Here is a 25742-nt window from a genome sequence, read left to right as displayed (position 1 = left end):
CTGATTTGGACTGATTTCAGCCATGTTAGTTCAGGGTTACTATCTGTGGGTGGGTTATCCCAGGTGAGGAGCAGGACTGCTGTGAGAGAGATGGGGAAGAATCATAAGTGGGAGGTAAAAACTTTGTCCACATCTGGAGACAAGAAGAATGTGGGGCCTGCCAGGCACAGTGGTACACACCTGTAGTCCCAACTACTTGGGAGGCTGAGGCAGGATGATCACTTGATTCCAGGAATTCAATTCCAGCCTAGCCAACATAGTGAGACCCCATGTCTGTCTGTCTCTGTCTGTTGGTCGGTCTGTCTATCTATCTATCTATCTATCTATCGATCAATCTATCAATTTCTGAGACAGGGTCTTGCTCTGTTGCCCAGGCTGGAGTGCAGTGGCATGATCATAGCTCACTGCAGCCTGAACCTCCTGGGCTCAAGCCATTTTCCCACCTCAGCCTCCTGAGTGGCTGGGACCACAGGCAAGTGCCACCATGCCTGACTAATTTTTTGTATTTATTTGTAGAGATGGGCTTTCACCATGTTGCCCAGGTTGGTCTTGAATTCCTGAGCTCAAGCAATCCACCCACCTCGGACTCCCAAAGTGCTAAGATTACAGGCATGAGCCACTACACCTGGCCTATTTTGGTAGTTTCTACATTGTTCTTTGGTCTGAATTCTAAAATTTAGGCTTTCCTAGACTGTCTTTTGCTGTGTAGATTACTTATTGTGTTTGCAAGTAATCAGAGTGAGAGCAGTGTGCCAAGGCCTAGCCCTGTCAGTAGGTAGAGAGAACCCAGTCTTCATAAATGGAGCTGCTGAACACAGAATTATCCAACAGGCTTTTTTGGGGTTTTTTTTTTTTGACTTGGAGTCTTGCTCTATTGCCCAGGCTGGAGTGCAGTGGGGCAATCTCAGCTCACCACAACCTCCCCCTCCCTAGTTCAAGCCATTCTCCTGCCTCAGCCTCCCAAGTAGCTGGGATTATAGGTGCGTGCCACCACGCCCGGCTAATTTTTGTATTTTTAGTAGAGATGGGGTTTTGCCATGTTGGCCAGGCTGGTCTTGAACTCGAACTCCTGACCTCATGATCCACCCGCCTCAGCCTTCAAAAGTGCTGGTATTACAGGCATGAGCCACTGGGCCCAGCCTTTTTTTCTTTTTTTTTTTGAGACAGAGTCTTACTCTGTAGCCCAAGCCAGAGTGTAGTGGCATGATCTTGGCTCACTGCAACCTCCGTTTCTGAGGCTCAAGCGATTCTCATGCCTCAGCCTCCCGAGTAGCAGGGACTACAGGCATGCACCACCACACCTGGCTAATTTTTTGTATTTTTATTAGAGGCGGGGTTTTGCCATGTTGCCCAGGGTGGTCTCAGACTCCTAAGCTCAGGCAATGCGCCCACCTCAGCCTCCTAAAGTGCTGGGATTACAAGCGTGAGCCACGGCGTGTGGCCCCAATAGGTTTTATTAAGCAACTACTGTATCAGCAAATACCAATGATTCTCAAACTTTGTGACAAAAATTACCTGGAGGGTATTTTAAAACAGATCACTGGGTCCTACCATCAGAAGCTGCTGATTCAGTACATCTGGGGTGAAACCCAAGAATTTGCATTTCTAACAAGTTCCCAGGTGATACTGATGCTGATATTCAGAACTGGCCACACAACCACAATTTGAAGAGCAGTGGCTTAAAGAGACCTTGCAAGGTAAATTCTGTGATCTCATAGTGTGATATCTAGTGTTAAGTACGGCATAGAGACCAGGGTTTTTTTTGTTTTTTGTTTTTTGTTTTGAGATGGAGTCTCACTCTGTCACCCAGGCTGGAGTGCAGTGGTGCAATCTCGGCTCACTGCAACCTCTGCCTTCCGAGTTCAAGCAATTCTCTGCCTCAGCCTCCCAAGTAGCTGGGATTACAGGCACCCGCCACCACGCACGGCTAATTTTTGTATTTTTAGTAGAGACGGGGTTTCACCATCTTAGCCAGGCTGGTCTTGAACTCCTGACCTTGTGATCCACCCCCACCCCCCTCTTTGGCCTCCCAAAGTGCTGGGATTACAGGTGTGAGCCACCACGCCTGGCTGAGACCAGACTTTGTACAAAATCACTGTTGTGTCTACACCTTGAATTACACTCAGACTTTACCAAGTAGCTAACTACTATAACTTCTCTTTTGAAGTGTTTTATATTAAACATAGGTCTCAGACTTTCAAGTTAGGAATTTTTTTTTTTTTTTTTTTTTTTTGAGATGGAGCTTTGCTCTTGTTGCCCAGGCTGGAGTGCAATGGTGCAATCTCATCTCTTTAACCTCTGCCTCCCGGGTTCAAGCGATTCTCCTGCCTCAGCCTCCAGAGTAGCTGGGATTACAGGCGTGCGCTACCATGTGTGTCTGATTTTGTATTTTTAGTAGAGACAGGATTTTGCCACGTTGGTCTAGCTAGTCTCGAACTCCTGACCTCAGGTGATCTGCCCGCCTCAGCCTCCCAAAGTGCTAGGATTACAGGCATGAGCCACTGCACACGGCAAATGATCATTTAAGCAAATGATCGAAGACTCAAGACACAAAACTACCTGAAGGGAGTGGCTCCCACATTTGTAGGGTACCTTACAGAGCAATTTCCCTTCATATGATTTTGCAGGTGATGGGGAAACTCTCAGAGCAGTTGTGGCCTGTGCTACATCACCCATTGACCAGAGGTGCCAGTACTAGTGCTCAAGATCAATCGATCGATCGGTCTACCCACCTATCATCTATTGACCTTCAGTGCTACTAAAAACACTCGGATCTTCTAACATCTGGTCCACTCTTTCACCCCATCACAGTGAGAAGCTGTGCACAGGGGTGACACAGGCAACGGAATTATATGAGGCAAACACAAAGATCCAGGTTTCTGGGAGTAGCAGTGAGGTTCAGCCTTGCAGTCACAAAGGCACCACTAAAAGACATAAGTAATGGCAGGTAATGAGGCCTTACTTGGAGCAGTTTAGAGAGTACTTTCCACGTGTGGTGACGCATGCCACACACCACCACCACCACTGCCACAAATGAAGTGCACACTCCACTGCTCCTGTCCTCAGGAACCTGGAAGCCCCCACCTGGTGTCCGAGGTGTGGCTCCCGCTTTAAGCATGGGGCAACTCCTCTCCGGCCTCAAACCTACCCGAGCTCCCAGCAGGCTGCGGCACATCTGATAGCTGGAAACTAGAGCCCCTGGGTGGGGACTCCTTAAGGCTCCTCCCGGAAGCGTAGGGACCTCGCTGCCCACACGCCCCTCCCTTTCCTCCTCTGGCGTCCTGGGGTCTGAGGTGGGCGTGGCCAGGCCGGCTTTAGGTCCGGGGAGTGTCTCGCCAGCGGCAGCACACCCCTGTAAGTGGCGGCCAGGGCTGCAGTGGCAAAGTGAGCTGTCAACGTTAGGTTGACAGGGGTGTGGCCGCGACCGCAAGGGCTGTTGTTGCCGGGTGGACCCAACAGGGATGGGCTGCTGGGGACAGCTGCTGGTGTTGTTCGGAGCCGCGGGTAAGTGCTATCTGGCGGTCAGGGGACCGTCCAGCCAGAGGCACTTTCCTAGGCTTGGGGGTGGCCGGTCAACAGGCCAGGTGTCAGTGGTTCCTCCAGAGGCCTCGAACTCTCAGCCAAATTTCTCCGGTCCTTGCTTCTAGAGTGCGGGCGGAAAAGCGCCAAGTGCGTGCGAATCCCAGAGTCTGGATCACGCAGCTTGGGAAAGAGGAACATTCTTTGGGGTCTCAGCACCGCCTTGGGGCGGGGCCACCAGTCTAAGTCGAGGAAAGCATTCGGGAGGCTGCAGGACCAAATTCAGTGCAGCCCTTAAGTTATTCATTAGGAAGGGCGCTCGAGGAGAGAAACTGGCAGAGCTATCAGCGCGCACCCGCGGGGCTTCAGCGACCGGAGTCGGGTAGTGGCTTCCAGGCTGAGAGCGCGGCTGGGCGGGGTGAGGGGTGTGGCCGCGACCACAAGGGCAGCTGTTGCGGGGTCCTCTCTTTCTTTCATATCTTATTTCCACCTGCCTTAATGTCCTGCGCCTTCTCCCAACACCTTTCAGGCGCCATTCTCTGCTCTAGCCCGGGGTCCCAGGAGCCTTTTCTGCCGTCCTCGCCCCTGCCGCTGGCAAGTCCCAGTCCCCGGGACCCGAAAGTCAGCGCCCTGCCTAGCATCTTCCAGCCAGCCTCCCCGCTGAATTCTCCAGGTGAGCTTTAGGCGCCTCCTTCCTCTTCCGCTCACCATACCAGACCCCTCTGGCCCAGCCAGGGGCTCGACGACCCTTGCCTCGCTCCTTGCTCTCAGGCACCGAGGGGTCTTGGCTGTTTTCTACCTGCGGGGCCAGCGGCCGGCATGGGCCCACACAGACACAATGTGACGGGGCGTACGCGGGGACCAGCGTGGTGGTGACCGTGGGGGCCGCCGGGCAGCTGAAGGGCGTGCAGCTGTGGCGCGTGCCGGGCCCTGGCCAGTATCTGTAAGTGCAGGGCGGAGGTAGGGTGGGCAGTGACCTGCTAGTTGGAGGTTTCACCGTCAGGGGAACGAAGTCCACGTGCGCACCGACTTGCGTCTTGGACTATTCCGCGGGGAGGTCCAACTTGAGTGCCCTTCAAGGTGGGAATAGTCGCCACCGAGTTAGCCCTTACCCGGAACCTCTTACACCGAGCGGAAGGCCCCCAACCAGGGCGGCGCCAAGGGGTGCTTGAGCCTCCCCACATTTCCCCGAACCCTCCTGAAATAAGTGTAATATCTGATTTTTCGGTGTGCAAACCTACCCTTCCCATCCGGTCAGAGTCGATTGCAGCCTCCAAGTCCCTCAGATAAAAAATAATTCTGGAGCCTCCTCTGTCGCCAACTTCTGCCCGGAGCGGCCGGCCTGAACACCGAGGGCCGGGGACTCACTGCCCGTTCCCCGCAGGATCTCAGCCTACGGAGCCGCGGGCGGCAAAGGCGCCAAGAACCACCTGTCGCGGGCGCATGGCGTCTTCGTCTCAGCAATCTTCTCCCTCGGTCTCGGGGAGTCGCTGTACATCCTGGTGGGGCAGCAGGGAGAGGACGCCTGTCCCGGAGTGAGCGCAGCCAGTGGGGATGGGGCGGCGCCGGCGCCGCGGGGCGAGGGCTGCCTGGGGGCCGAGGGAGCGTGCTTTCCTCGGTGCCGGATCACCAGCACAGCGAGGGGAGGCTCCCGGGCCCCGCCGATTCCCTCCCCCGCTGCCCGCAGGGTAGTCCGGAGAGCCAGCTCGTCTGCCTCGGGGAGTCTCGAGCTGTTGAACAGCACGCGGCGATGGATGGGAGCGAAGGGGTCCCGGAGTCGCGGCGCTGGGCGGGAGGTGGCGGGGGTGGCGGGGGCGCCACCTACGTTTTCCGGGTACGTGCGCCCTTCGGCGCTCAGCGTTGGGGTCCCAATCCTCTCCCCAGGGGCGCTCACGCACCCGCTCTCCGTCCGTCCCTTGGGGTCCCCCTATCCCTGCTCTGGGCTGGGCTGGGGGCCCCTGCCCTTATCCGGGCCCCCTGGGCGGGAGCCCTCTCCCAGTGGCAGTGCCCCTTGACGGCTGGAGGGCGCGTCCTGGAACACGCCGCTGGCCCCACAGGTGCGCGCTGGCGAGCTGGAACCGTTGCTGGTGGCGGCCGGAGGCGGCGGTCGGGCCTACCTGAGGCCGCGGGACCGAGGCCGGACTCAGGCCGCCCCCGAGAAACTGGAGAACCGCTCGGAGGCGCCCGGGAGCGGCGGGAGAGGCGGGGCGGCAGGTGAGGGCGCGGGCCGCCGGGAGAGGCGGGCGTGCTCCCCGTGTGGCTGCCAACCTTCCTGCTGTCGCTCTGCAGGTGGTGGGGGCGGCTGGACGTCGCGGGCTCCCTCTCCGCAGGCCGGCCGCTCACTGCAGGAGGGGGCGGAGGGCGGCCAGGGATGCTCCGAGGCTTGGGCGACCCTTGGCTGGGCCGCAGCCGGCGGCTTCGGGGGCGGCGGCGGGGCCTGCACTGCGGGCGGAGGCGGCGGCGGCTACAGGGGTAGGTGCACCGTTGGAGAGGGCAGCTGAGCAGGCCCGAGGGTGAGGTGATGTTAGAACCTAAGTATAGGCCGGAGCCCTCGGGAGGATAGGTGTGGGAGAGGCATTAAGCCCTGCTCAGCAGCTCCAAACAAAGCAGGAGCTCGTAGAAAAGGAGGTCAAATACATTGCAAATCAGCATGCAGACAGGACTCCCTAGATTTCCATTTAATCCAGGATCTTTCCCATCACAGCAGGTCCCTGCCTTGTTCTGCAGCAGTCTTCAGAACTTAGAGCTGGCCGAGTGAGCAAGCTGAGCAAGGGGGCAGAAAGGCAGGATTGGGTTAAGTCAGTGGTTCTCAAAGTGTGGTCCAGGAACAGGTAATATCCACACAACCTAAGTTGTTCGAAATGCAAATTATCGGCTGGGCCTGGTGGCTCACGCCTGTAATTCTGGCACTCTGGAAGGCCAAGGCAGGTGGATCACCTGAGGTCACCAGTTCGAGACCAGTCTGGCCAACCTGGTGAAACCCTGTCTCTACTAAAAATACAAAAATTAGTCGGGCGTGGTGGCGGGAGCCTGTAATCTCAGCTACTCTGGAGGCTGAGGCAGGAGAATTGCTTGAACCTGGGAGGCGGAGGTTGCAGTGAGCTGAGATCACTCCATTGCACTCCAGCCTGGGCAACAAGAGGGAAATTCTGTCTCAAAGATTAAAAAAAAAAATGCAAATTATCCTGGGAGTTGGGGGAAGGTTGGGGAGATGCTGGTCAAAACAATGCAAAATGGCAGTTAGATAGGAGGAATACCTTCCAGAATCTCCTGTACTACATGGTGACTGTAGTTAATGACAATGTATTCTTGAAAATTGCTAAGAGAGGCAGGGCGCAGTGGCTCACGCCTGTAATCCCAGCACTTTGGGAGGCGGAGGCGGGTGGATCTTGAGGTCAGGAATTTGAGGCCAGCCTGGCCAATATGGTGAAACCCCCGTCTGTACTAAAAATACAAAAATTAGCCGGGCGTGGTGGCGTATCCCTGTAGTCCCAGCTACTTGGGAAGCTGAAACAGGAAAATCGCTTGAACCCGGGAGGTGGAGGTTGCAGTGAGCCAAGATCGTGCCACTGCACTCCAGCCGGGGTGACAGAGCAAGACTCTGTCTCAAAAAAGAAAAGAAAAGAAAAGAAAATTGGTAAGAGAGTAGATTATAGGTGTTCTTACCACAGAAAATAAGTATGTGAGGTGGTGCATATATTGGTTTGAATTAGCCATTGCACAATGTGTACATATTTCAAAACATCATGCTGTATACAATAAATATATGAATTTTTTTTTAGATGGAGTCTGGCTCTGTTGCCCAGGCTGGAGTGCAGTAGTACAAATCTCAGCTCACTGCAACCTCTGCCTCCCGGGTTCAAGCAATTCTCCTGCCTCAGCCTCCTGAGTAGCTGGGATTACAGGCATGCACCACCATGCCCGGCTAATTTTTGTATTTTTAGTAGAGATGGGGTTTCACCATGTTGGTCAGGCTAGTCTCGGACTCCTGACCTCGTGATCCGCCCATGTCGGCCTCCCAAAGTGCTGGGATTACAGGCATGAGCCAACGCACCTGGCCCTGAATTTTTATTTTTAATTAAAAATTAATTAAAGGGCGAATTCTCAGCCCTTCTCTAACATACTGAATCAGAAACTCTAGGGGAGAGTCCCAGTCATCTGTGTTTTGATCAAATAACTAGTGTAAATGCCTTTGTGCCTGTCTGGGCTGTACTGCTCATACATACACATACGATCTACATTCTCACAGAAAGGAACTGTGAGGACATGGGACAGGAGGGGCTCAGGCAGGCAGGAGACATCCCAGCCAGCCTCAGCAAGGCCTTCAGGCTCCAGCTGATTACCCGCTCCTCACCTCCTTCACTCCCACTTGTGAACAGACAGCACTTGCATCATGATGCTGGAGAAGAGAAGGCCACACTGGGATTTCCACTGGGAGATTCCAGCTTCTCCCCCATCCTCCATTTTTGTAGTCAAACCCTCCATCACTCTCCACTTCCAGGGGGCGATGCTTCAGAGACTGACAACCTCTGGGCTGATGGGGAAGATGGAGTATCCTTCATACACCCCAGCAGCGAGCTCTACCTGCAGCCTCTGGCAGGTATTGGCCCCAACCCCACCTCTCAGCCTGGCCTGGACTTCTTCCCCAATCCCTGAGCCCACTCCTGCACTGCACTGAAGAGCCACCTGTACTGCGAATAACCTTGCATAGCACAGGATTCTTGCATAGCACAGGGTCATTTGAAAAGTGGGCTGTCATGCCATTGCACTCCAGCCTGGACAACAAGAGAAAAACTCTGTCTTAAAAAAAAAGAAAAGTGGGCTGTCAGTTGTGCTGGATGCCAATGCAGGGCATGCTGCATGCTTTTCAAGTACCCCCTTGCTATGAATTCGCTTCAAATACCTGGGAGTGTGCAGGCTTGACAGAAGTCCCCCAGCTTCTCTCACCACCCTTGTAAGCTTGGTGCTGCTCTTTGCTCTAAAGTCCTGGGCTAGAATTAACCATGTGGCTGGAAAAGGCATGTATTTATTTATTTATTTTTATTTTTGAGACAGAGTCTCGCTCTGTCACCCAGGCTGGAGTGCAGTGGTGCGATCTTGGGTCACTGCAACCTCCGCCTCCCAGGTTCAAGTGATTCTGCAGCCTCAGTCACTGGAGTAGCTAGGATTGCAGGCGTGTGCCACCACACCTGGCTAATTTTTGTATTTTTAGTAGAGGCAGGGTTGGCCAGGCTGGTCTTGAACTTCTGACCTCTGGTGATCCGCTCACCTCGGCCTCCCAAAGTGCAGTGATTATAGGCGTGTGCCACCGCACCCAGCCAAAGGCATGTATTTAATATATCCCAGCCCCACCACACCATATCATATCAGTTCTTTTACTCACAGTCACCGAGAACCACGGAGAGGTAGAGATCCGAAGGCACCTCAACTGCAGTCACTGCCCTTTGAGAGACTGCCAATGGCAGGCAGAGCTCCAGTTGGCTGAATGCCTGTGCCCAGAAGGCATGGAGCTAGCTGTGGATAACGTCACCTGCATGGGTATGTCCTACCTTTGCCCAAGGTCTGGACTCCTAGGGTCACAGACTGGAAGGTGTAGTAGGCCACTGGGAAAGATGGTATAGAGATTTGCTGTGTGCCAGGCCCTGTGGTGGGTGCTGGGCAGGGGATTGGAGATTCATCGGTGCATGGTGCCTTTCAGAGGCATGTTGTCCAGTGTGGGAGGATGTTTAGATATAGCTATGTAAATGTATATCTCAAGTGACGATTGTTGTGGGAGGTATAAAGTGCTTTAGGGGTGTTCAAGAGGGAGAGGTTGCTTTTGCCCAGGATAATGGGGGAAGGCATCATGGAAAAATTAACACTTGAGCTGAGTCTTGAAGCGTGGGTAAAACTTGAGGGTAAAGGAACAGAGAAGACCTTCCCACTGGAGGTGTCTCTCTTTCTCCCTAGACCTGCACAAGCCCCCAGGCCCTCTGGTTCTGATGGTGGCTGTGGTGGCAACCTCAACACTGAGCCTCCTTATGGTGTGTGGGGTCCTGATTCTGGGTACGAAGCGTCTAGCAGACACAGTTGATTCAAGGCTGCTCCTCTCCAGTGAGCTGGGATGGGTTTCTGCAGGGTCCCGGGGCTGACTTCAAGACCACTCACTGCAGCAGAGCCGTGGTAGACTCCTTTGGGATTCTAAGATAGGAAGGAGCTGGGGAGGCCTGGGGAAAACGTTTACCGTAATGAGCATCTGGAGGGGTGTCCTGGGCAGGTGGGGGAGGGAGACCTGATGGGCAGGTGGAGGGTGTGCTGTTATTCTTCCCACCCCCAGTGAAGCAGAAGAAGTGGCAGGGCCTGCGGGAGATGAGGCTGCCGAGCCCTGAGCTTGAGCTGAGCAAGCTTCGAACCTCTGCCATCAGGACAGCCCCCAATCCCTATTATTGCCAGGTGGGGCTTGGCCCGGCCCAGTCCTGGCCTTTGCCCCCAGGTGTCACTGAGGTTTCCCCAGCCAATGTTACTCTGCTCAGGTGAGTCTTCTGCCTCCTTCAGAACCTACGCACTCTGAATCCCCACCTCTGATTCTCTCCCTGCTGTAGTGAATTATAAATCCCAGAAAAAATCTGGCCCACATCCCTTGTGTAAGGGAGAGGGAGGCCCTGAGAAGCTCCAGAAGGGGAAGTAACTTGCTCAATGTCACCTCTCCGTCCCAGTTCTTAGAATATGCTCTCTCAGCTGGGCGTGGTGGCTCACGCCTGTAATCCCAGAACTTTGGGAGGTCAAGGCAGGCAGGTTACCTGAGGTCGGGAGTTCGAGACCAGCCTTACCAACATGGAGAAACCCCATCTCTACTAAAAATACAAAATTAGCTGGGCATGGTGGCGCATGCCTGTAATCCCAGCTACGTGGGAGGCTGAGGCAGGAGAATCACTTGAACCCAGGAGGCGGAGGTTGTGGTGAGCCCAGATCGTGCCATTACACTCCAGCCAGGGTGACAGAGTGAGACTCTGTCTCAATAAAAAAAAGAATATGATCTCACACCTGTAATCTCAGCACTTTGGGAGGCCGAGGCAGGTGGATCACCTGAGGTCAGGAGTTCGAGACCAGCCTGGCCAACATGGTGAAACCCTGTCTCTATTAAAAACACAAAAAATAGCTGGGCATTGTGGCGCTCGCCTGTAGTCCCAGCTACTCAGGAGACTGAGGCAGGAGACTCACTTGAACCCGGGAGGCAGAGGTTGCAGTGAGCCAAGATTGCGCCATTGCACTCCAGCCTGGGTGACAGAGCGAGACTTCGTCTTAAAAAAAAAAAAAAAATCATGACTCTTGGAGCCCAGGGATTGCCTCCCTCCCAAGGGCGTCTGCAGGGACCAGGGAAGGCCTCATCACGCACTCCCACCCTGACTCTGGCCCGCGCCTGCTCTCTCTTTTGCCCTGGCTCTATGCCAGTGAGCATCACCCTTGCAGGGCTTCTACCTGGGGACATGCCATGGTATGGAGAGAGCCTGTATAGGGTCAGCTGGGCATATGGCAGGGGCAGGGGAGGTAAAGGGGGTACTAGACTCTCTAGGACTCTTCTCCAGGCTGCCTGCCCACTCCCTTCCAACGTGTCTTCCTGCAGAGCCCTGGGCCATGGTGCCTTTGGGGAGGTGTATGAGGGACTGGTAATTGGCCTTCCTGGGGACTCCAGTCCCCTGCAGGTGGCTATCAAGGTGAGAGGAGTGGGACTTCTGGCTGGGGGTAGGAGAGCGGAACACCCTGAAGGGAAGGACAATGACTAGAGCTAGGGTTAACCCCCCTCCTGAAGAGTCCAGGGCAGCTCAGAAACTGTGCCCTTTTCCTCCCCAGACCCTGCCAGAACTCTGCTCGCCTCAGGATGAGCTGGATTTCCTCATGGAGGCCCTCATCATCAGGTGCACCTGGGACCAGGGGCAGGGGGAAGGCGGGAGGGGAAGGCCCGGGAACAGCTTCTCTTCACCCTGAGACTGAGGTAGCAAGTCAGGGGACACAGAGGGCCTCTCCAGCTTTGTGGAGCCTAAAACATGGTTTCCGTCTCCCTCCTGGTAATGGGGTATGTCCACCACCCCACTCAGCAAGTTTAGCCATCAGAACATTGTGCGGTGTGTGGGGCTCAGCCTCAGGGCCACCCCTCGCCTCATTCTGCTGGAACTGATGTCTGGAGGGGACATGAAGAGTTTCCTGAGGCACAGCCGGCCACACCTGGTGAGACCCTTGTCTCAGCCCCCCAGGCCCCTCTAAAGACCCTGTCCATGTGTCTGAGACCTACATGGACTGATACCCTCTCTGCCTGACCCAGGGCCAGCCATCACCTCTGGTCATGCGGGATCTGCTGCAACTGGCCCAGGACATAGCCCAGGGCTGCCACTACCTGGAGGAAAATCACTTCATCCACAGGTTAGGAGCAGTCCTGGCTCAGGGGACCCCCATCCCAACTCCCTTCCCAAGGAACAGCCCTTCCACACAGCTTTTAAGGAAATAGATCAGGAACAGCAAGAACTTCTGGATTCTGGCAGTGATTTTTTTTGCCTACTCTGTAGGGATATTGCCGCCCGGAACTGCCTGCTGAGCTGCACTGGACCAAGCCGAGTGGCCAAGATTGGGGACTTTGGGATGGCACGAGATATCTACCGGTGCGGGACTTGAGGAGGTGGGAAGGCTCTTGCTCCAAGGGGGTTTTGCCCGAACCTTGGTGGTAAACAACACATCATTCACCTCCTCCCTCCTGTAGGGCCAGTTATTACCGCAGGGGGGACCGGGCCTTGCTCCCAGTCAAGTGGATGCCCCCAGAGGCCTTCCTGGAGGGCATCTTCACATCCAAGACAGATTCCTGGTGATAACACCCTTCCCCTCCCCTTCCCCTCTGTTCCCCTTCCCCGAGGCTAATCCTGTCCTTTCCAGCCACCTCATGTGAGGGGAGGCTGCACCTGACGGGCCTCACTTGGTTCCCCCACTTGTGATGCAGGTCTTTTGGGGTGCTGCTCTGGGAGATCTTCTCACTGGGCTACATGCCCTATCCTGGGCGCACCAACCAGGAGGTGCTGGACTTCGTCGTTGGAGGGGGTCGGATGGACCCTCCTAGGGGCTGCCCAGGGCCTGTGTGAGTTGAGTGCTGCCCGGGAAGGGAGGTCCTTCACAACCTTGGATGGGCATGAACTCCTGCCTCTCCCCAGGTACCGCATCATGACCCAGTGTTGGCAGCACGAGCCTGAGCTCCGCCCTAGCTTTGCCAGCATCTTGGAGCGTCTGCAGTACTGCACTCAGGTGTGCCCCCGACCTAATCTGACATCCTGGTCTTGTGGGTCAGGAGGGGGGGGGGCCAGAAAACTCTATGCTCCCCCTGCTCCCCGACTCTTCCATTACAGGACCCGGATGTGCTGAATTCACTCCTGCCAATGGAGCTGGGGCCCACCCCAGAGGAGGAAGGGACTTCTGGGCTGCGGAACAGATCTTTGGAGTGCCTAAGACCCCCACAGCCTCAGGAACTGAGTCCAGAGAAGTTGAAAAGCTGGGGAGGTAGCCCTCTTGGCCCCTGGCTGTCCTCTGGCCTCAAGCCCCTCAAATCCAGGGGCCTCCAACCTCAGAACCTTTGGAATCCCACTTATCGCTCCTGAACCCCAGGGGGCCCTGAGGGTAAGGACTGAGGCACTGAGGGTCCCTCCCTATACTCCTCAGGCTCCTGGACAGTGGCCTCTGTTCCCTGCAGTCTGTGCTGTGTGTCTGGGCCTGTCTCAGGGCTGGCCTGGCAGCGCTGCACTTGCCATGCTGGAAACCAGCCCAGGCCTCCCAGGGAAGGGCCCAGCCACTTCCAGCTTTTGGTCTTTGGGGCCAGAGGCCACCTTACATACACCCCAGGTATCCATGGGGAGCACTGGATTGCTCTCCCATTATGAGCGTCCTTCATCTGGGCAGAGCCCACCCTGCAGATGCTTCTAATAAAAAGCTCTTCTCATCCTCCAGCGATCTGTGGATGCCAGGGACCGGAACCGAGGAAGAGGGGGCCAGAGGAGGGAGGGGCCGAGGCCTGAGGCACAGGAAGCTGCATCTTGTCTTTGAGTTTTATTAGGAAGGGGAGTCCATCGTAGTGTGAGAGGTTAGACCAGAAGGTCTAGGCTTGCTAAATAAAATCCACGGTCTGGCCCCTCTGGAGAGGGTAGAGCCTCCTCAGAAGAGCTGGCCTGAGGAAGAAGCCCTTTGCCCCCTCCCCTCCTATAAGTTAGTGTCATTCGGCTCTGGGAACGCTGGGGCCCGGGTGGGCAAAACCCCTGGCATCGGTGGTGCCCCCCCTTAGTGGCTGGCACCTGGCCCTGCAGGACCCGGTGAACTGCCCTGCACCGCGGGGCTCCAGTCTCAAGCCGGCATGCACGGTGGGGACAAAGCTGCAGGTCCACATGTCAGGGCAGCGGCCCACGGGGACAGGAGTCCAGCCTCATCTCTCAGCCAGGCTGGCCAGGATGCCAATGAGATTGTCCAGCCCCAGCAAATAGCCGTCCTCGCGGTTGCCCTCCTCCCAGGGCCGCCGGTGGTCCAGGATCTGGCCATCGGGGAGGGGCGTGGTCTTGCCGAAGTCGATGAGCCACACGCCGGCGCGATGGCAGTGATCGTGCACAAAGAGGAGCGAGCTGCCGATCACCTGCGAGCCCCGCACGGTCAGGCCGCGGCCCTGCCCAGAGACGCCCCCGCCGGGTTCCCGCCCTAGCCCTCGCGGCCCGGGCACCCGGGCGGCCGCCGCTTACCTCGTGCCTCCTGAAGAACTCGGAGACCTCCAGGGTGTCCCGGATCTGCTGCAGGCGGTTCAGATACCGCCTCTGCAGAGGGTGGGTGGGAGAGGAGGGCAAATTAACTAAACGCCAAATGAGCCCCTGCTAACGATGAGGAGCCGGGACCCACGCTGGGCTTGGCAAATGCCGACAGGAGGAAGACCCAGGGCCCCGCCCGGCGTGGCCCAGAAGGGAAAGAGCGTAGAGCAGTTGCGAGCCAGCGCGGTGAGGGCCATGGTGGGGACACAGCCGAGGGCACTGGGCCGGATGACAGGGGCAGTCCTCGGCTTCAGGCTCCCCAACACCTCAGGGTTTGGGATCCCGCTCTCACCAGCACTTCCTCATCTCCTTGCACAAACTCTTCAAAGACGCGAAGCACCTGCTCTCGGCTTCGCGTAGTCTTGAAGTCGGTGCTGCAGGAGCCATCCGCTTTCTGGATGTGGGACAGGAGTGTCAGGGGCCCCGGGCCCGCCAGTGGGGAAGAGGACAGCCTAGAGCAGCGGTACCTCCCAGCTGCAGGGGACGGCGAGGCGATGGGAGAGGGCGGAGGGGTAGGCGGGGCTGGAGCGGGGAATCGAGAAAGACAGCGCGCAGTGGGGCTGGGGCGGTGCCAGCGAAGCGCGCTTGCCTCACCTTGATGCCCTCGATGCGGAAGCCGAGGGTGGTGCTGGAGCTGATGCCTTCCCGCCACTGCATGTAGCGCGGCTTGGTGACGGCGCGCTGCGCGTGCTCCTCCTCGGTGGGAGCTTCAGGGTCCACCGCCAGCATTTTCTTGTACATGTCCTTCCGCAGCTTGGGCCGCTCACGGGCCTTGGTCAGCTCCTCCTCTAGGTAAGTCCTGTGGGGGCGCAGGCGGCGGCCAGGGCATGAGGGGGCGCACACGGAGACCCCTTCGAGCACTCGCCCCGGGTCCCCCTCAAGCAGTTGTCCCGGCTCCGGACCCCCACTTGATCCCCCCAACCGACCTGGCAGGGCACGAATACCTGACGCCCATTTTGCAGTCGAGCACACAAGGTCCGTCGAAGCCATCGAGCAGGTCCTGCAGCTGCAGGTAGCTTTCGCCGTCGCGCTCCACCACGCCGTGGAAGGCAGGCACGCAGCCGCGCAGCGCGTCAGCCATCAGCCGCGCCAGGCAGTAGCGCTCCGGCTCCGAGCAGCGCTTCAGGATCAGCCCGCTGGTGCCCGCCGCCTTAAAACTCCCTGAGGACCGGCATCCGTCAGCGCCGCCCAGCCCCTTCCAGTCGCGGGCACCCGCCCACCCGCCCCGCGGCTCACCAGTGTGCCCTGCCAGCTGCACCCAGGCGTAGCGCTTCTTGAAAGGGCTTATGACTGGCAGATTGACCATGGTCCGGATCTTCTGCCAGTGGTTTTTCTGAAAGCGACAGGGTCAAGGTCTGATATTCGGCGTCTCGGCAATGCATAAGCCCTCCCTCCACTGAAACAGGGTCTCGCCACGCCCCCGACCCACCGGAAGCAGCTGGGGCTGGATGAGTCATTAATTCATTCATTCACTCTGGGAAGGTTTATTTGTGCGCCTGTGTGGCGGGCGCTGATACAGGCGCAGTGAAGGTGATTCCAGCGTCTCCAGTGAGCTGTCAAGAGCCTGGACTTAGCATCTGAAGCCCCCGGTTTGCGCTCCAGCTCTGCCACTGAAGAACGCGTGGGCAGGTTACGAAAATGCTCTGTCGAGGTTTTTGAACTGTTGTGAGCATCGGAATTACCTGATGGTCACCCTTGTTAAAAATTGCAGATTATCAGGCCTACCGCAGGGAAATTCTAAGTTGGTCTAGAGTAGGGCCAATTTTCTTTTTTTTCAGATAGTCTTGCTCTGTCGCCCAGGCTGGAGTGCAGTGGCGCGATCTGGCCTCATTGCAACCTCTACCTCCCGGGTTCAGGCGTTTCTCTTGTTTCAGCCTCCCGAGTAGCTGGGACTACAGGTGCACACCACCATGCCCGGCTAATTTTTTTGTATTTTTTAGTACAGACAGGGTTTCACCATATTGGTCAGGCTGGTCTCCAACTCCTGACCTCAGGTGTTCCACCCACGTTGGCCTCCCAAACTGCTGGGATTACAGGTGTGAGCCACCATGCCCGGCCCCCCAAATTTTTATTACTACCAATGCCTCAAAAGATTCCAGGGCCCAAGAAACAAGCCTCTGTGCATCTGTAAGAAAAAGATCTATAAAATGAGGAAATAACTATCCTTACTGGGTTGCTGTGAGTAGTACATGGGGCTTGAGCATGATAGGCACCCAGCTCCCCCATCCCATTCCATGGTATGAGGCAGAAGCTTAACAAATCTCAATCACTGATTCCTTCACTCAGGACCTTGGTTCCTCTCATTTAGGGAGACAGACACACACAGAAACAAACCTGTACACAGGCCCAGGGCAGGAAGCCCAGCCTGGCAGGGCCTGGAGAAAGAACAGGGCTGGAGAAAGAAGAGGCTCTCCAAGCCTCTCTTGCTATCCCTGGATTCCATGCACTCATTAGCTGGCAAGGCCCAGGGTACCCTTGGTTTTGATCTGGACCTAGAAATCTTAAGCCATGAAAATAAGATGCAGGGCTGGGCAAGGTGGCTCACACCTGTAATCCCAGCACTTTGGGAGACCGAGATGGGTGGATCACAAGGTCAAGAGATCAAGACCATCCTAGCCAACATGGTGAAACCCCGTCTCTACTAAAAATACAAAAATTAGCCGGATGTGGTGGCATGCGCCTGTGGTCCCAGCTACTTGGGAGGCTGAGGCAGGAGAATCGCTTGAATCTGGGAGGTGGAGGTTGCAGTGAGCCGTGATCGAGCCACTGCACTCTAGCCTGGCAACAGAGTGAGACTCCGTCTCAACAAAAAGAAAATAAGGTGCAAACCTGAGGGCCTGTCAACTTAGACAAACCTGGGAAGGAGACAAAGGTTTTTTTTGTTTTTTTGTTTTTTTTTTTTTGGTGTGCCCCTTATCTTTTCTAGCCTCCAGCTAATGCTGAGAGCATCCCATCCTCTGGACCTCTCCTCTTACCACCCACAACTCGGCAGCACTGTGTCCTCTCTGAAGTACACAGGTCGGCTCATGTCAATTGTGTCAGCCGCCTCCCCACAGAGGCACTTGCCTTTTAGCACAGTTACACATGTTGTACCCCCACAGGAATACACCTCCCTGACAAGAGGGAGTTCTAAGACGGAGAGGGAGAACTGAGGAGGTGGCCTAAGTAGAGGAGGGCTGCTGACCATAAAGCCCTTTCCCATGGGGAGGAAATGGAGGTTATGGCAGAGCACTGGGTGGGGAGTCAGCAGTTGGTTCCAGTCATGGCTGTGTCACCTTTCAGCTGAGTGAACCCAACCAAGTACTGCCATCTGTGTGGGCCTGTTTCCCCTGGGAGGACATAGCTGCTGCCGTAACACGAACCATCAAATGCTGCCTGCCTATTGCGTATCAGGCACTTTCTCATCTTCCATCAGGCAGCATTGCTCCCACTTTCCTACTGAAGCCCTTACATGGCACACTAGGGTGTGATCACGTGCCCAATCCCCAGGGATCTGGGGGTGTAGCCAGAAGCAGCCCACTAGAAGCATGACATCACTTTCAAAACTCCTTTTAAAATCTTTAAATACACACCAGGTTTGCATTCTGCTGCATAATAAATCCAAGTTTTATTATAAAACTCACCACCTCCAAACCCTCAAGTAAAATTCCAGGAAGATGATGTATGTGCCATGTATATTCAGCAGCACCATCCTGTACCCCCTTCTCCCACACTCAGTTTGAGAGCCATAATGAATGCACATGCATAGCAAGTGCATGAAGTGGTATCATTCCCATTTTACAGAAGGAAATCAAGTGGAGTTACATTCCCTCATGCCCTGCCTCCAGCCTCCCAATCTCTGGCTGAAGCTATCAGCCCATCCTCCCTCCCCAAGTTCCAACTGACCCAGCAGGTTCCAAAGTATCCCCAGCAGGATGCTACCATCCTGCCTCCCTTTGGGGGTTAAATGGGATATGGCCTGAGAAAGTGCTTTGTGCGTGAAGTGATGTGCAGCAATAAGACGGTCTGAGTTTTGACTTCTGGGGAACACTGCGACCTGCCTGGGGGCCCTTCTCTACTGGATGGCCACCTTTGCCTTTATCCAAAAGAATGAGTTTAATGGTTGTAGGCACCTGCTAGAAGAATTTCTGGGATAGTGGGACCAGAATGGACTTAGTGAAGAGGAAACTTGCCTTGGGTTAGCCAGGGTGAGGGAACTGCACCATCCTTTTAGAACTGTGCAGAAGCAGTGAGGAGGGCTGGCAGGTGGGCCTGGTAGAAGAGGATGTGATGTGTGTCTGAAAACCTGGGCCACTACCATTTGATTGATGGACCTGCTCCCAAGCAGGGGTAAAATGGCGTCATCACCTACTCTCTTGACCTTGATTTTCTGCATCTCATAAGAGTCAAGAGCAGCAGCAACTAAGGCCGGTCCTAGCTAGCAGTTTACAAAATACTTTTTTTTTTTTTTTTTTTGATACAAGGTCTCACTCCCATTGTCCAGGCTGGAGTCCAGTGGTGCGATCACAGCTCACTGCATTCTGGACTTCCAGGGTTCAGGTGATCCTCCCACCTCCGCCTCCAGAGTAGCTGGGACTACAGATGTGAGTCACCATGCCCGGTTGATTTTTTGTATTTTTTTGTGTGTGTATGTACATATTTATTTGAGTAGTGCGATCTCGGCTCACTGCTACCTCTGTCTTCCAGGTTCGAGTGATTCTCCTGCCTCAGTCTCCTGAGTAGCTGGGATTATAGGCGTGCACCACCAACGCCTGGCTAATTTTTGTATTTTTAGTAGAGACGGGGTTTCATCATGTTGGCCAGGCTGGTCTCAAACCCCTGGCCTCAAGTGATCTACCTGCCATGGCCTCCTAAAGTGCTGGGATTGCAGGTGTGAGCCACCATGACATTTTTTTTTGTATTTTTAGTAGAGACAGGATTTTGCCATGTTGCCCAGGCTGGCCTCGAACTCCGGGGTTCAAGTGATCCTCCCGCCTTGGACTCCCAAAGTGCTGGGATTACAAGTGTGAGCCACTGCTCCCAGCCTACAAAAGATTTTCATACCTATTATCTCATCTGAGCCCTCTGTCCTACCGCCTGAGGTTGCTATGACAGGATTTAGCCCCCCTGCCAGTAATGGGTATGGCCAAGCATGGCAGGAGTTGTGCAAGTGTCTTGGAACTCAACTAACTGCCACCTTCCATCTTAGGGAGATACCTCCCCCAGAGAACATCATGCTTTTAAAAATGAATGTAAGCCCAGGCGCGGTGGCTCACACCTGTAGTCCCAGCACTTTGGGAGGCCAAGGCAGACGGATCACTTGAGGTTAGGAGTTTGAGAGCAGCCTGGCCAACATGGTGAAACCCAATCTCTATTAAAAATATAAAACTTAGCCGGTGTGGTGGTAGGTGCCTGTAATCCCAGCTACTTGGGAGGCTGAGGCAGGAGAATCGCTTGAACCCGGGAGTCGCTTGAACATCCTCTGGCTCGGGCCTCCCTCCACGAAGGTGCCCTCTCTGGGAGACCAACACACAGCCAGAGGCTACCTGGGTATCTTGAGGCAAAGGCTAGGATTGCTGACTGTGTGAGAGACTTTAATGAAGTCACAGGAGGGCCCTCTGATAATTCCTCATTCCTAGGGCTGAACAGGGAGTACCTCTCTCTGGGCAGGGCTTGGCTGGATACTAGCCCCAGACCCTCCTTTGTCTAAGCGCCATTTGGAAGCCCTGAAGACACCTGCTCATGCCAGATACACAGTGTATCTTCTGCTGGAGCAGACCAGCAGATGGGTGAGTGCTCTGTCTTTGGCACTCACCCTTGCTCCCTGCCTCCAGTCATCCAGGCTCTGGCAGAAGCTCTCTAGCAGCCCAATACCCTCCCCATGTTCCAATTGCCCTATCAAACTAGCACTCCCTGTGGTCGTGGTGGTGGGAAGAGCAATCAGTTTAAATTTATAAAACGATTTGCACTAAGGTATAAGTGACCCACGACTTCACCTTCCCATGGGCATTAGCTGTTTAAAAAGGAAGTCTGTTAACCTAAATTCTGCTCTATAATTAGTGGAAAGCGATGTGTGGGAATTCTGAGTCCAGCAGGGGATGGCATCCAGGTCTCCTTACCTATCCTGGAGCACAGAAAGAAGAAAACCAGATGAACAGGAGCCAAACACCCTCTCTTTTCCTCCAGCAATACCCCACAATTGTTTGAGGAGGCAGGCAAGGCCATAGGGTCATGCAGCTGACCTTGCGGGTGGGCGTCCAACTTCTCCCCTGGCTGGTTAGGAAAAGCCTGCCCGTGACTTTTTCCTCTGCCGGAGTGAGGCTGCCCAGTTTCAATTCCCCTGCTCTGGGCAGGCTGGAGAGGGCTCCTAGGAGGTGAAGGGGACTACGTATGCCCCAGGCAGAGAGGTAGGCAGGCAGGCAGGCAGGCAGAAACTTCCTGGGCTTTGGCCTGCCTGGGCCGCGCGTAAGGGGCTGGTAAGCCGGGAGTCCTAGAGCCCGGCCCACGTGCATCCTTCACGGTCAGCCAGACCAGCCTTGCTTCCTGCCTGGGGAAGCCCTAAATTGGCCTGGGCCGGCGCGCTGTGCCGCTCAGGGACCCGCCGCGAGGCAAAGTCCGCCCTGGGCCCTTCCACGCGGACGCAGGCAGCCTCTGTCAACAGCCCCTGGCTTATCTAACGCCGCTGTGGCTGTTTGCCTTCGGGGAGGCCCCGGCGGGCCTGGGGGTGGGGAAGGCCTGGAAGCCGCAGCCTTGGAGCTGGAAGGGCCCTCAGCGGCGATTTGCACCTGCTCCCGACGGCTCGGGGGGCGGCGGGGTCGCCCAGGTCCCCGAGGCTTGACCTTAGCCAGGGCGGTCTCCCCTACACCCAGGCTTGGGCCGCAGGACCTCCTGCTAGCGCACTCCCTCTCCCAGGCACTTCGCCGAGTCCCTGCGGGCGGAAGAGGGAAGCGGGACGCGCCCGCGCTTCGCGCCCTTTCGCCTGCACCGCCTCTCAGGTGTCAGAGCTTCGGCGGGGGCCGCGCCCCCGGAGCTGCTGCTCAGGCTTTTCCGAAGAGGCGGGGCGGGGGGGGGGGCCCTCACTGCCCCACACTCCACATCCTGGGAAGCCCCGGCATCCGCCCCCCGACCTAGGCAAGGGTTACCCCAGAAACGATCCTGGGTCCGGGGCTGCCCTGACCACTGGGGGAGAAGGGGAAGCGGCAGGCTAGTGACCGAGCCGGCGCACCCAGCACCTGGCGGCGGGGGGTGTTCCTGCTCTGTGAGGCTTTTCCCCTCTGGTGTCACTGACAAACCCCATCGGCCTCCGGGCTTGTGAACCCCTGCAGGTCGCCACAGTTTCCCTGCCTTGTCCCAGCCGATTGTGCGGCGGAGCAGGCGCGCGGCCACAGCTCTCCCCGCCCCGCCGCGCCGACCCGGCCTTCTGGGCAGGCCCCAGACGCCCGAGGCCGGGGGTGCCCTTCGCCTCTTCCTCGGCCTCAGGGACACTTGCGAAACGTGGATCTAAAGCAAGTCCTTCGCGCTCACCACGGACAGTTATTCAAGGTATTTGGCCTTGGTTAAAACGAGGGGAACAAGGAGGGTGTCCCGGGAGCCGCACATCCCTAAGTGGCGGGCGTCAGGAATGACTTAACAGTGCCCAGGGCTGTGTTTTCCGAGGGTCAGACCTGGTCCCAGAACACCCAGGCTATCAGAGGCAGAGACTAGCAGGGTGATCCTGCCCCCTTGCAGCCTCAGTTTACCGTCCCTCTCTGCCGCGCTCAGGAGCGGCAAGCCGGGGGGATGGGAGGCAGGGCGCGCACTGGGTGGGCTGCGTTCCGCTCCCAGCCAGAGCTCCCAGGCCCACGCCCCTCCCTCCCCTGCGTCCACGCCTCGTGCGGGCGCTGGGAGCAGACGGCAGCGGCTCCCGAGCAGAGCCTGGAGCGCCGCTCCACTCCCACTCAGGAGAGGGAAACCGTGGCAACGGCGGGGGTGGGGCCGCGGCACCGGAGAGGGGGCGGGGTGTGAGGGAAACTCTCCTTCGCCCCTCTCCTTCCAAGGGTTCACCCGGCAAGGCTCAGCCCCTCCGATCCCTCCTGTCCTACCCCACAGCCAACAAGGTCCGCTACCCCCGCTTCGCCCAGTCCCCGCGGCGGGTCGCCTGCTCCTCGCCCTGCTTCTTAGACGCCCTAGGGCCAGCGCCACGACCCGCCGGCGGAGCCGAGGTGAAAGTTGCCCAGGCGAGAGGTCGGTCAGGCGCCTCCCTCTGACCCCCAGATTCCTCCTAAACCGCGAGAACAGGCCCTTCCGCGGGAGGGAGCATGGACAGGAGCAGGTCCTCCGGGAGCTCCGAGCCAGGTCCCCCGTGCAGCCCCCGCGCCCGGCGCTGGCCCCGCCCCCGCGGCCCGTACCTGACCCACGTCCTCGCCCGCTTCCAGCTGCACGTTGCCGCGGCTCCGGCTCTCACTGTCGCTCAGCAGGTCGTCCTCCGAGTCCTCGAGCAGCGACGAGGAGCCAGTGGAGGAGACCGACGAGGTGGAAAGGCGGCGCGGCTGCTGCAGGTGCGAAGAGCCCGCTGCCGGGAGGCAGTCCCTCTCCCGATCGGGCGGCCCAGGGCTGGTCGGGGGCACGTCGGGCTCCTCGGCTGTCACGGTCAGCTGAGGGATCACCGGGGCCGGGGTAGCCCGCGGAAGCCCGTTGGGGACCTGTCCCCCACGCCGCTTGGCCCCGCGGGCCCGGGGCTCCCCCGCGGCGGCTGCCGCAGCGACCGCCGCACAGCGCGCCTCGAAGAGCAGGCGCAGCTCCCCGACACTCCGGCGCGGGGCCCGCTCCAGCCCCGGGCTGCAGGGCCTCGCGCCCCCCGGCCGCGCCATGCCCGTTGGGCCCCCGGGCAGGGTCATTTCCCAGTGCCGGCGCCGCCGCTGAGCCCACCAGCCCGCGGCGCGCCGGGGACTGGAGCGGCTCGGCGCCCCCGGCTGGAGACGGCCCCGGGGCGGAGCCTGCGCCGCTGCACGCCCGCGCCCCGCCTCGGCCGCGCCCCACGCCCACTCCTTCCACTTTCAGAGAAAGCGCGGGCCTCCCAGGGCCCCTGCGAGGCAGAGAAGGCTCTCGGTGACTCCTCGGGGTGGCGGGGAAGTCCAGCCTCCGTAGGCACAGAACCTGGGCTCGGGCCCCGAGGCTTCGCTCCGCCTGCCCTCTGGGAGGTGGGAGGGGCCGCTCCGCGCCGGGGCCTCGTAGCCTTCCCGGGCTTCGCGGCTGGGAGAGATTCCTCCAGGCCGCTCCAGGGGCCCTGTCCCCGCAGGAGAAGCTGGTCCTACTCTTGGTCCCCTACCCCGTTCCTCGGGTTCCTTTGCGTGTTCATCCCTCCCGGGCAAGGGCTTCAAGTCTCCGGGGCCTTTCTCCGGCCCGAGCTCCTGAGCGGAGTTGAAGGCCCCCGGCCTCCCGAAGAAGCCCCACCCCAGGGCGTGCACCCAAGTGGAGACTCTGCCCCAGGGACGAGCTGAGGCTGCTCCCCGCAAGTTCCCCACTTCCCGGCGGGCAGAGAACAAGGTCAGGGGGCGGGGCCTGGATCTGTCCCCGTGGCCCAGCCGAGTCCCGGGCTGCATCTCCCCCGCTGCTGGGTGGCGGGAGCTGAGCCCGCCTTCCTCCTGCTCTCTTATAGGAGCTCGGGGCTTGGAGTCCGCCGTGTGGCGTTCAGCAAGTCATTTCACCTCCCTCGACTGCGGCGAGAATAAAATAAAAGATTTGAAATCAGGTACACCACACTCTAGATGTGATTTGTAGGCGGTCCCGTTACCCCCTCCGTATATTTCTGCATTTGTACATTTAGAAAAACCTCATCCAACCCACAGAGTTGTGTCTGTAAAACTAGGAAGACAGCACTAATGTTTAAGAGTTTCGGACACTGCAAAGTGCTTATCAGTGTCATCCCATGTGGATCTTCGGCCACTTCCCATGTTGGTAGTCAGCTGACCGGCGAGGCTGCTTTGAGGAGAAACCACTGTTTCCTATCTTACCATAGTGCCAGATGAGTGAGGGTCCCCCCTCAGGCACTTAGTGTCTGGGGATGACTGGGGCCCTGGGGACAGAGCAGCCCCAGAAGGATTGCCTTGGATGCTGAGATGGCCGCAGGAGGGGCTTTCCTTCCCTTCTCTCCCCTCAGCCAGGGCTCAGGAATGGCTCAGGAGAAGGAAAGAGGAAGGTTCAGTGGGAACACGGGAATCTTCGGCAAAGCATAGTGGCTCAGGCTTGTAACCCCAGCACTTCGGGAGGGCAAGGCGGGCAGATTGCTTGATCCCAGGAGTTCGAGACCAGCCTGGGCAACATGGCAAAACCCTGTCTCTACTAAAAATACAGAATATTAGCCAGGTGTGGGGGTGTGCACTTGTAGTCCCAGCTACGCGGGGAGCGGCTGAAGTGGAAGGATCACTTGAGCCCAGGAGGTTGAGGCTGCAGTGAGCTGAGATCACCACCACACTCCACCACCACACTCCACACTCTAGCCTGGGCAACAGAGTGATAACTTGTCTAAAAAAAAAAAAAAAAAAAAGGCTGGGCATGGTGGCATGCACCTGTGGTCCCAGCTACTTAGGAGGCTGAGGTGAGAGGATTGTTTGAGCCCAGGAGGTCGAGCCTGCAGAGAGCCATGACATTCCACTGCACTGCAGTCTGGGTGACAGAGTCATACGCTATCTCAAAATAAATAAATAGGTGAAGATCCTGGAGAACTGAAGAAGGAAGCAAAATAATGTAAGAAAGAATGGCGATGAGAGAGGCAGGAGAAATAGAGGGAATGAAGGGGTAAGAGGAAGAAGGGTATAGAGGAGTTTGAATACTTGACTCCTTCATGGAGAACCCAGGAAATCACATCACCACCTTCTCTAGGACAACCATCTGGAGGAATCTTGAGTGTGTGTGTGAGGGATGTACTCTGCAGCTTGAAGGACCTGGATCACTCATGTCTCAGACACTCACTCCTCTGCCTCCTTCACAGCTACACTGACCTGTGGCAGGATGTGGGAAGGTGCTGCCCTCAGAGAGGGGGCTGGGAGGAAACCCAAGGTGGGGAGAGCCTGCAAGGAACTGCCAGAACTGGAAAGGTAGGGAGGGCAATGAGGGGCGAGAACATGTCCTGCACTCCTGTGTGTCAGGCGATGGATGGGCAGGGTTGGAGGTATAAGCAGGCTGGGCACTGGGTCTCTGTCCTGGCTGCCAAGAAAAAGGGGCAATTCCTTTTCTTCTTGTATCAGGCACTTGCTCAAGCCTTAGGTCTACTATACCAGCAGCCAGAGATTTTCTCTTTGCTCTACCTGCCCAGGTGTCTCTCATTGGAAAGATGAGCGCAAACCTGGAAATGGATACTGAACTTAAATCCAATCCCATAGATTCTTAGAGCAGTAAGGGGCCTTATATCCATCTGTCCTCCTCATTCACATTATGGAAGTACCAAAGAGGTTAAGTGGCTCCACC

General features: G+C 57.1%; 2 protein-coding genes across 2 annotated transcripts; one reads left to right on the top strand and one right to left on the bottom strand.

The window, feature by feature from the left end:
- The first annotated feature begins 3145 nt into the window (after positions 1-3145).
- Positions 3146-13478, top strand: LTK (leukocyte receptor tyrosine kinase). The gene is made up of 20 exons (XM_054451124.2): positions 3146-3504; positions 4049-4192; positions 4291-4462; positions 4904-5054; positions 5207-5353; positions 5577-5733; positions 5809-5991; positions 8021-8119; positions 8905-9057; positions 9469-9564; positions 9836-10031; positions 11123-11213; positions 11350-11414; positions 11595-11724; positions 11819-11916; positions 12060-12152; positions 12251-12352; positions 12485-12619; positions 12693-12783; positions 12885-13478. The coding sequence occupies exons 1-20, from the start codon at positions 3462-3464 to the stop codon at positions 13131-13133; spliced, it is 2595 nt and encodes an 864-aa protein (XP_054307099.1). The 5' UTR covers positions 3146-3461; the 3' UTR covers positions 13134-13478.
- An 85-nt stretch (positions 13479-13563) lies between these two features.
- ITPKA (inositol-trisphosphate 3-kinase A) lies at positions 13564-23779 on the bottom strand. The gene is made up of 7 exons (XM_054451827.2): positions 22685-23779; positions 15555-15651; positions 15263-15479; positions 14913-15117; positions 14611-14712; positions 14256-14327; positions 13564-14152 (listed from the first exon to the last, which is right to left on the bottom strand). The coding sequence occupies exons 1-7, from the start codon at positions 23171-23173 to the stop codon at positions 13949-13951; spliced, it is 1386 nt and encodes a 461-aa protein (XP_054307802.1). The 5' UTR covers positions 23174-23779; the 3' UTR covers positions 13564-13948.
- Between the last annotated feature and the right edge of the window lie 1963 nt (positions 23780-25742).

The sequence above is a fragment of the Pongo pygmaeus genome, chromosome 16 (genome assembly GCF_028885625.2).
Source record: "Pongo pygmaeus isolate AG05252 chromosome 16, NHGRI_mPonPyg2-v2.0_pri, whole genome shotgun sequence".
Lineage (NCBI taxonomy): Eukaryota > Metazoa > Chordata > Mammalia > Primates > Hominidae > Pongo > Pongo pygmaeus.
The sequence above is the reverse complement of the archived record's forward strand: the minus strand, read 5'-3'. Positions and strand labels throughout refer to the sequence as shown.

Bases quoted from the DNA above. Each gene is read 5' to 3' on its own strand.
- ITPKA (XM_054451827.2), bottom strand. From the start codon at position 23,173: ATGACCCTGCCCGGGGGCCCAACGGGCATGGCGCGGCCGGGGGGCGCG. The intron at 15,480-15,554 runs GTGAGCCGCGGG...GCCGGTCCTCAG, and splicing joins GCAGCTGGCAGGGCACACTG to GGAGTTTTAAGGCGGCGGGC. The intron at 14,328-14,610 runs GTGAGAGCGGGA...CACCCTCTGCAG, and splicing joins AAGGAGATGAGGAAGTGCTG to AGGCGGTATCTGAACCGCCT.
- LTK (XM_054451124.2), top strand. From the start codon at position 3,462: ATGGGCTGCTGGGGACAGCTGCTGGTGTTGTTCGGAGCCGCGG. The intron at 5,734-5,808 runs GTGAGGGCGCGG...GTCGCTCTGCAG, and splicing joins CGGGAGAGGCGGGGCGGCAG to GTGGTGGGGGCGGCTGGACG. The intron at 11,214-11,349 runs GTGAGAGGAGTG...TTTCCTCCCCAG, and splicing joins CCCTGCAGGTGGCTATCAAG to ACCCTGCCAGAACTCTGCTC.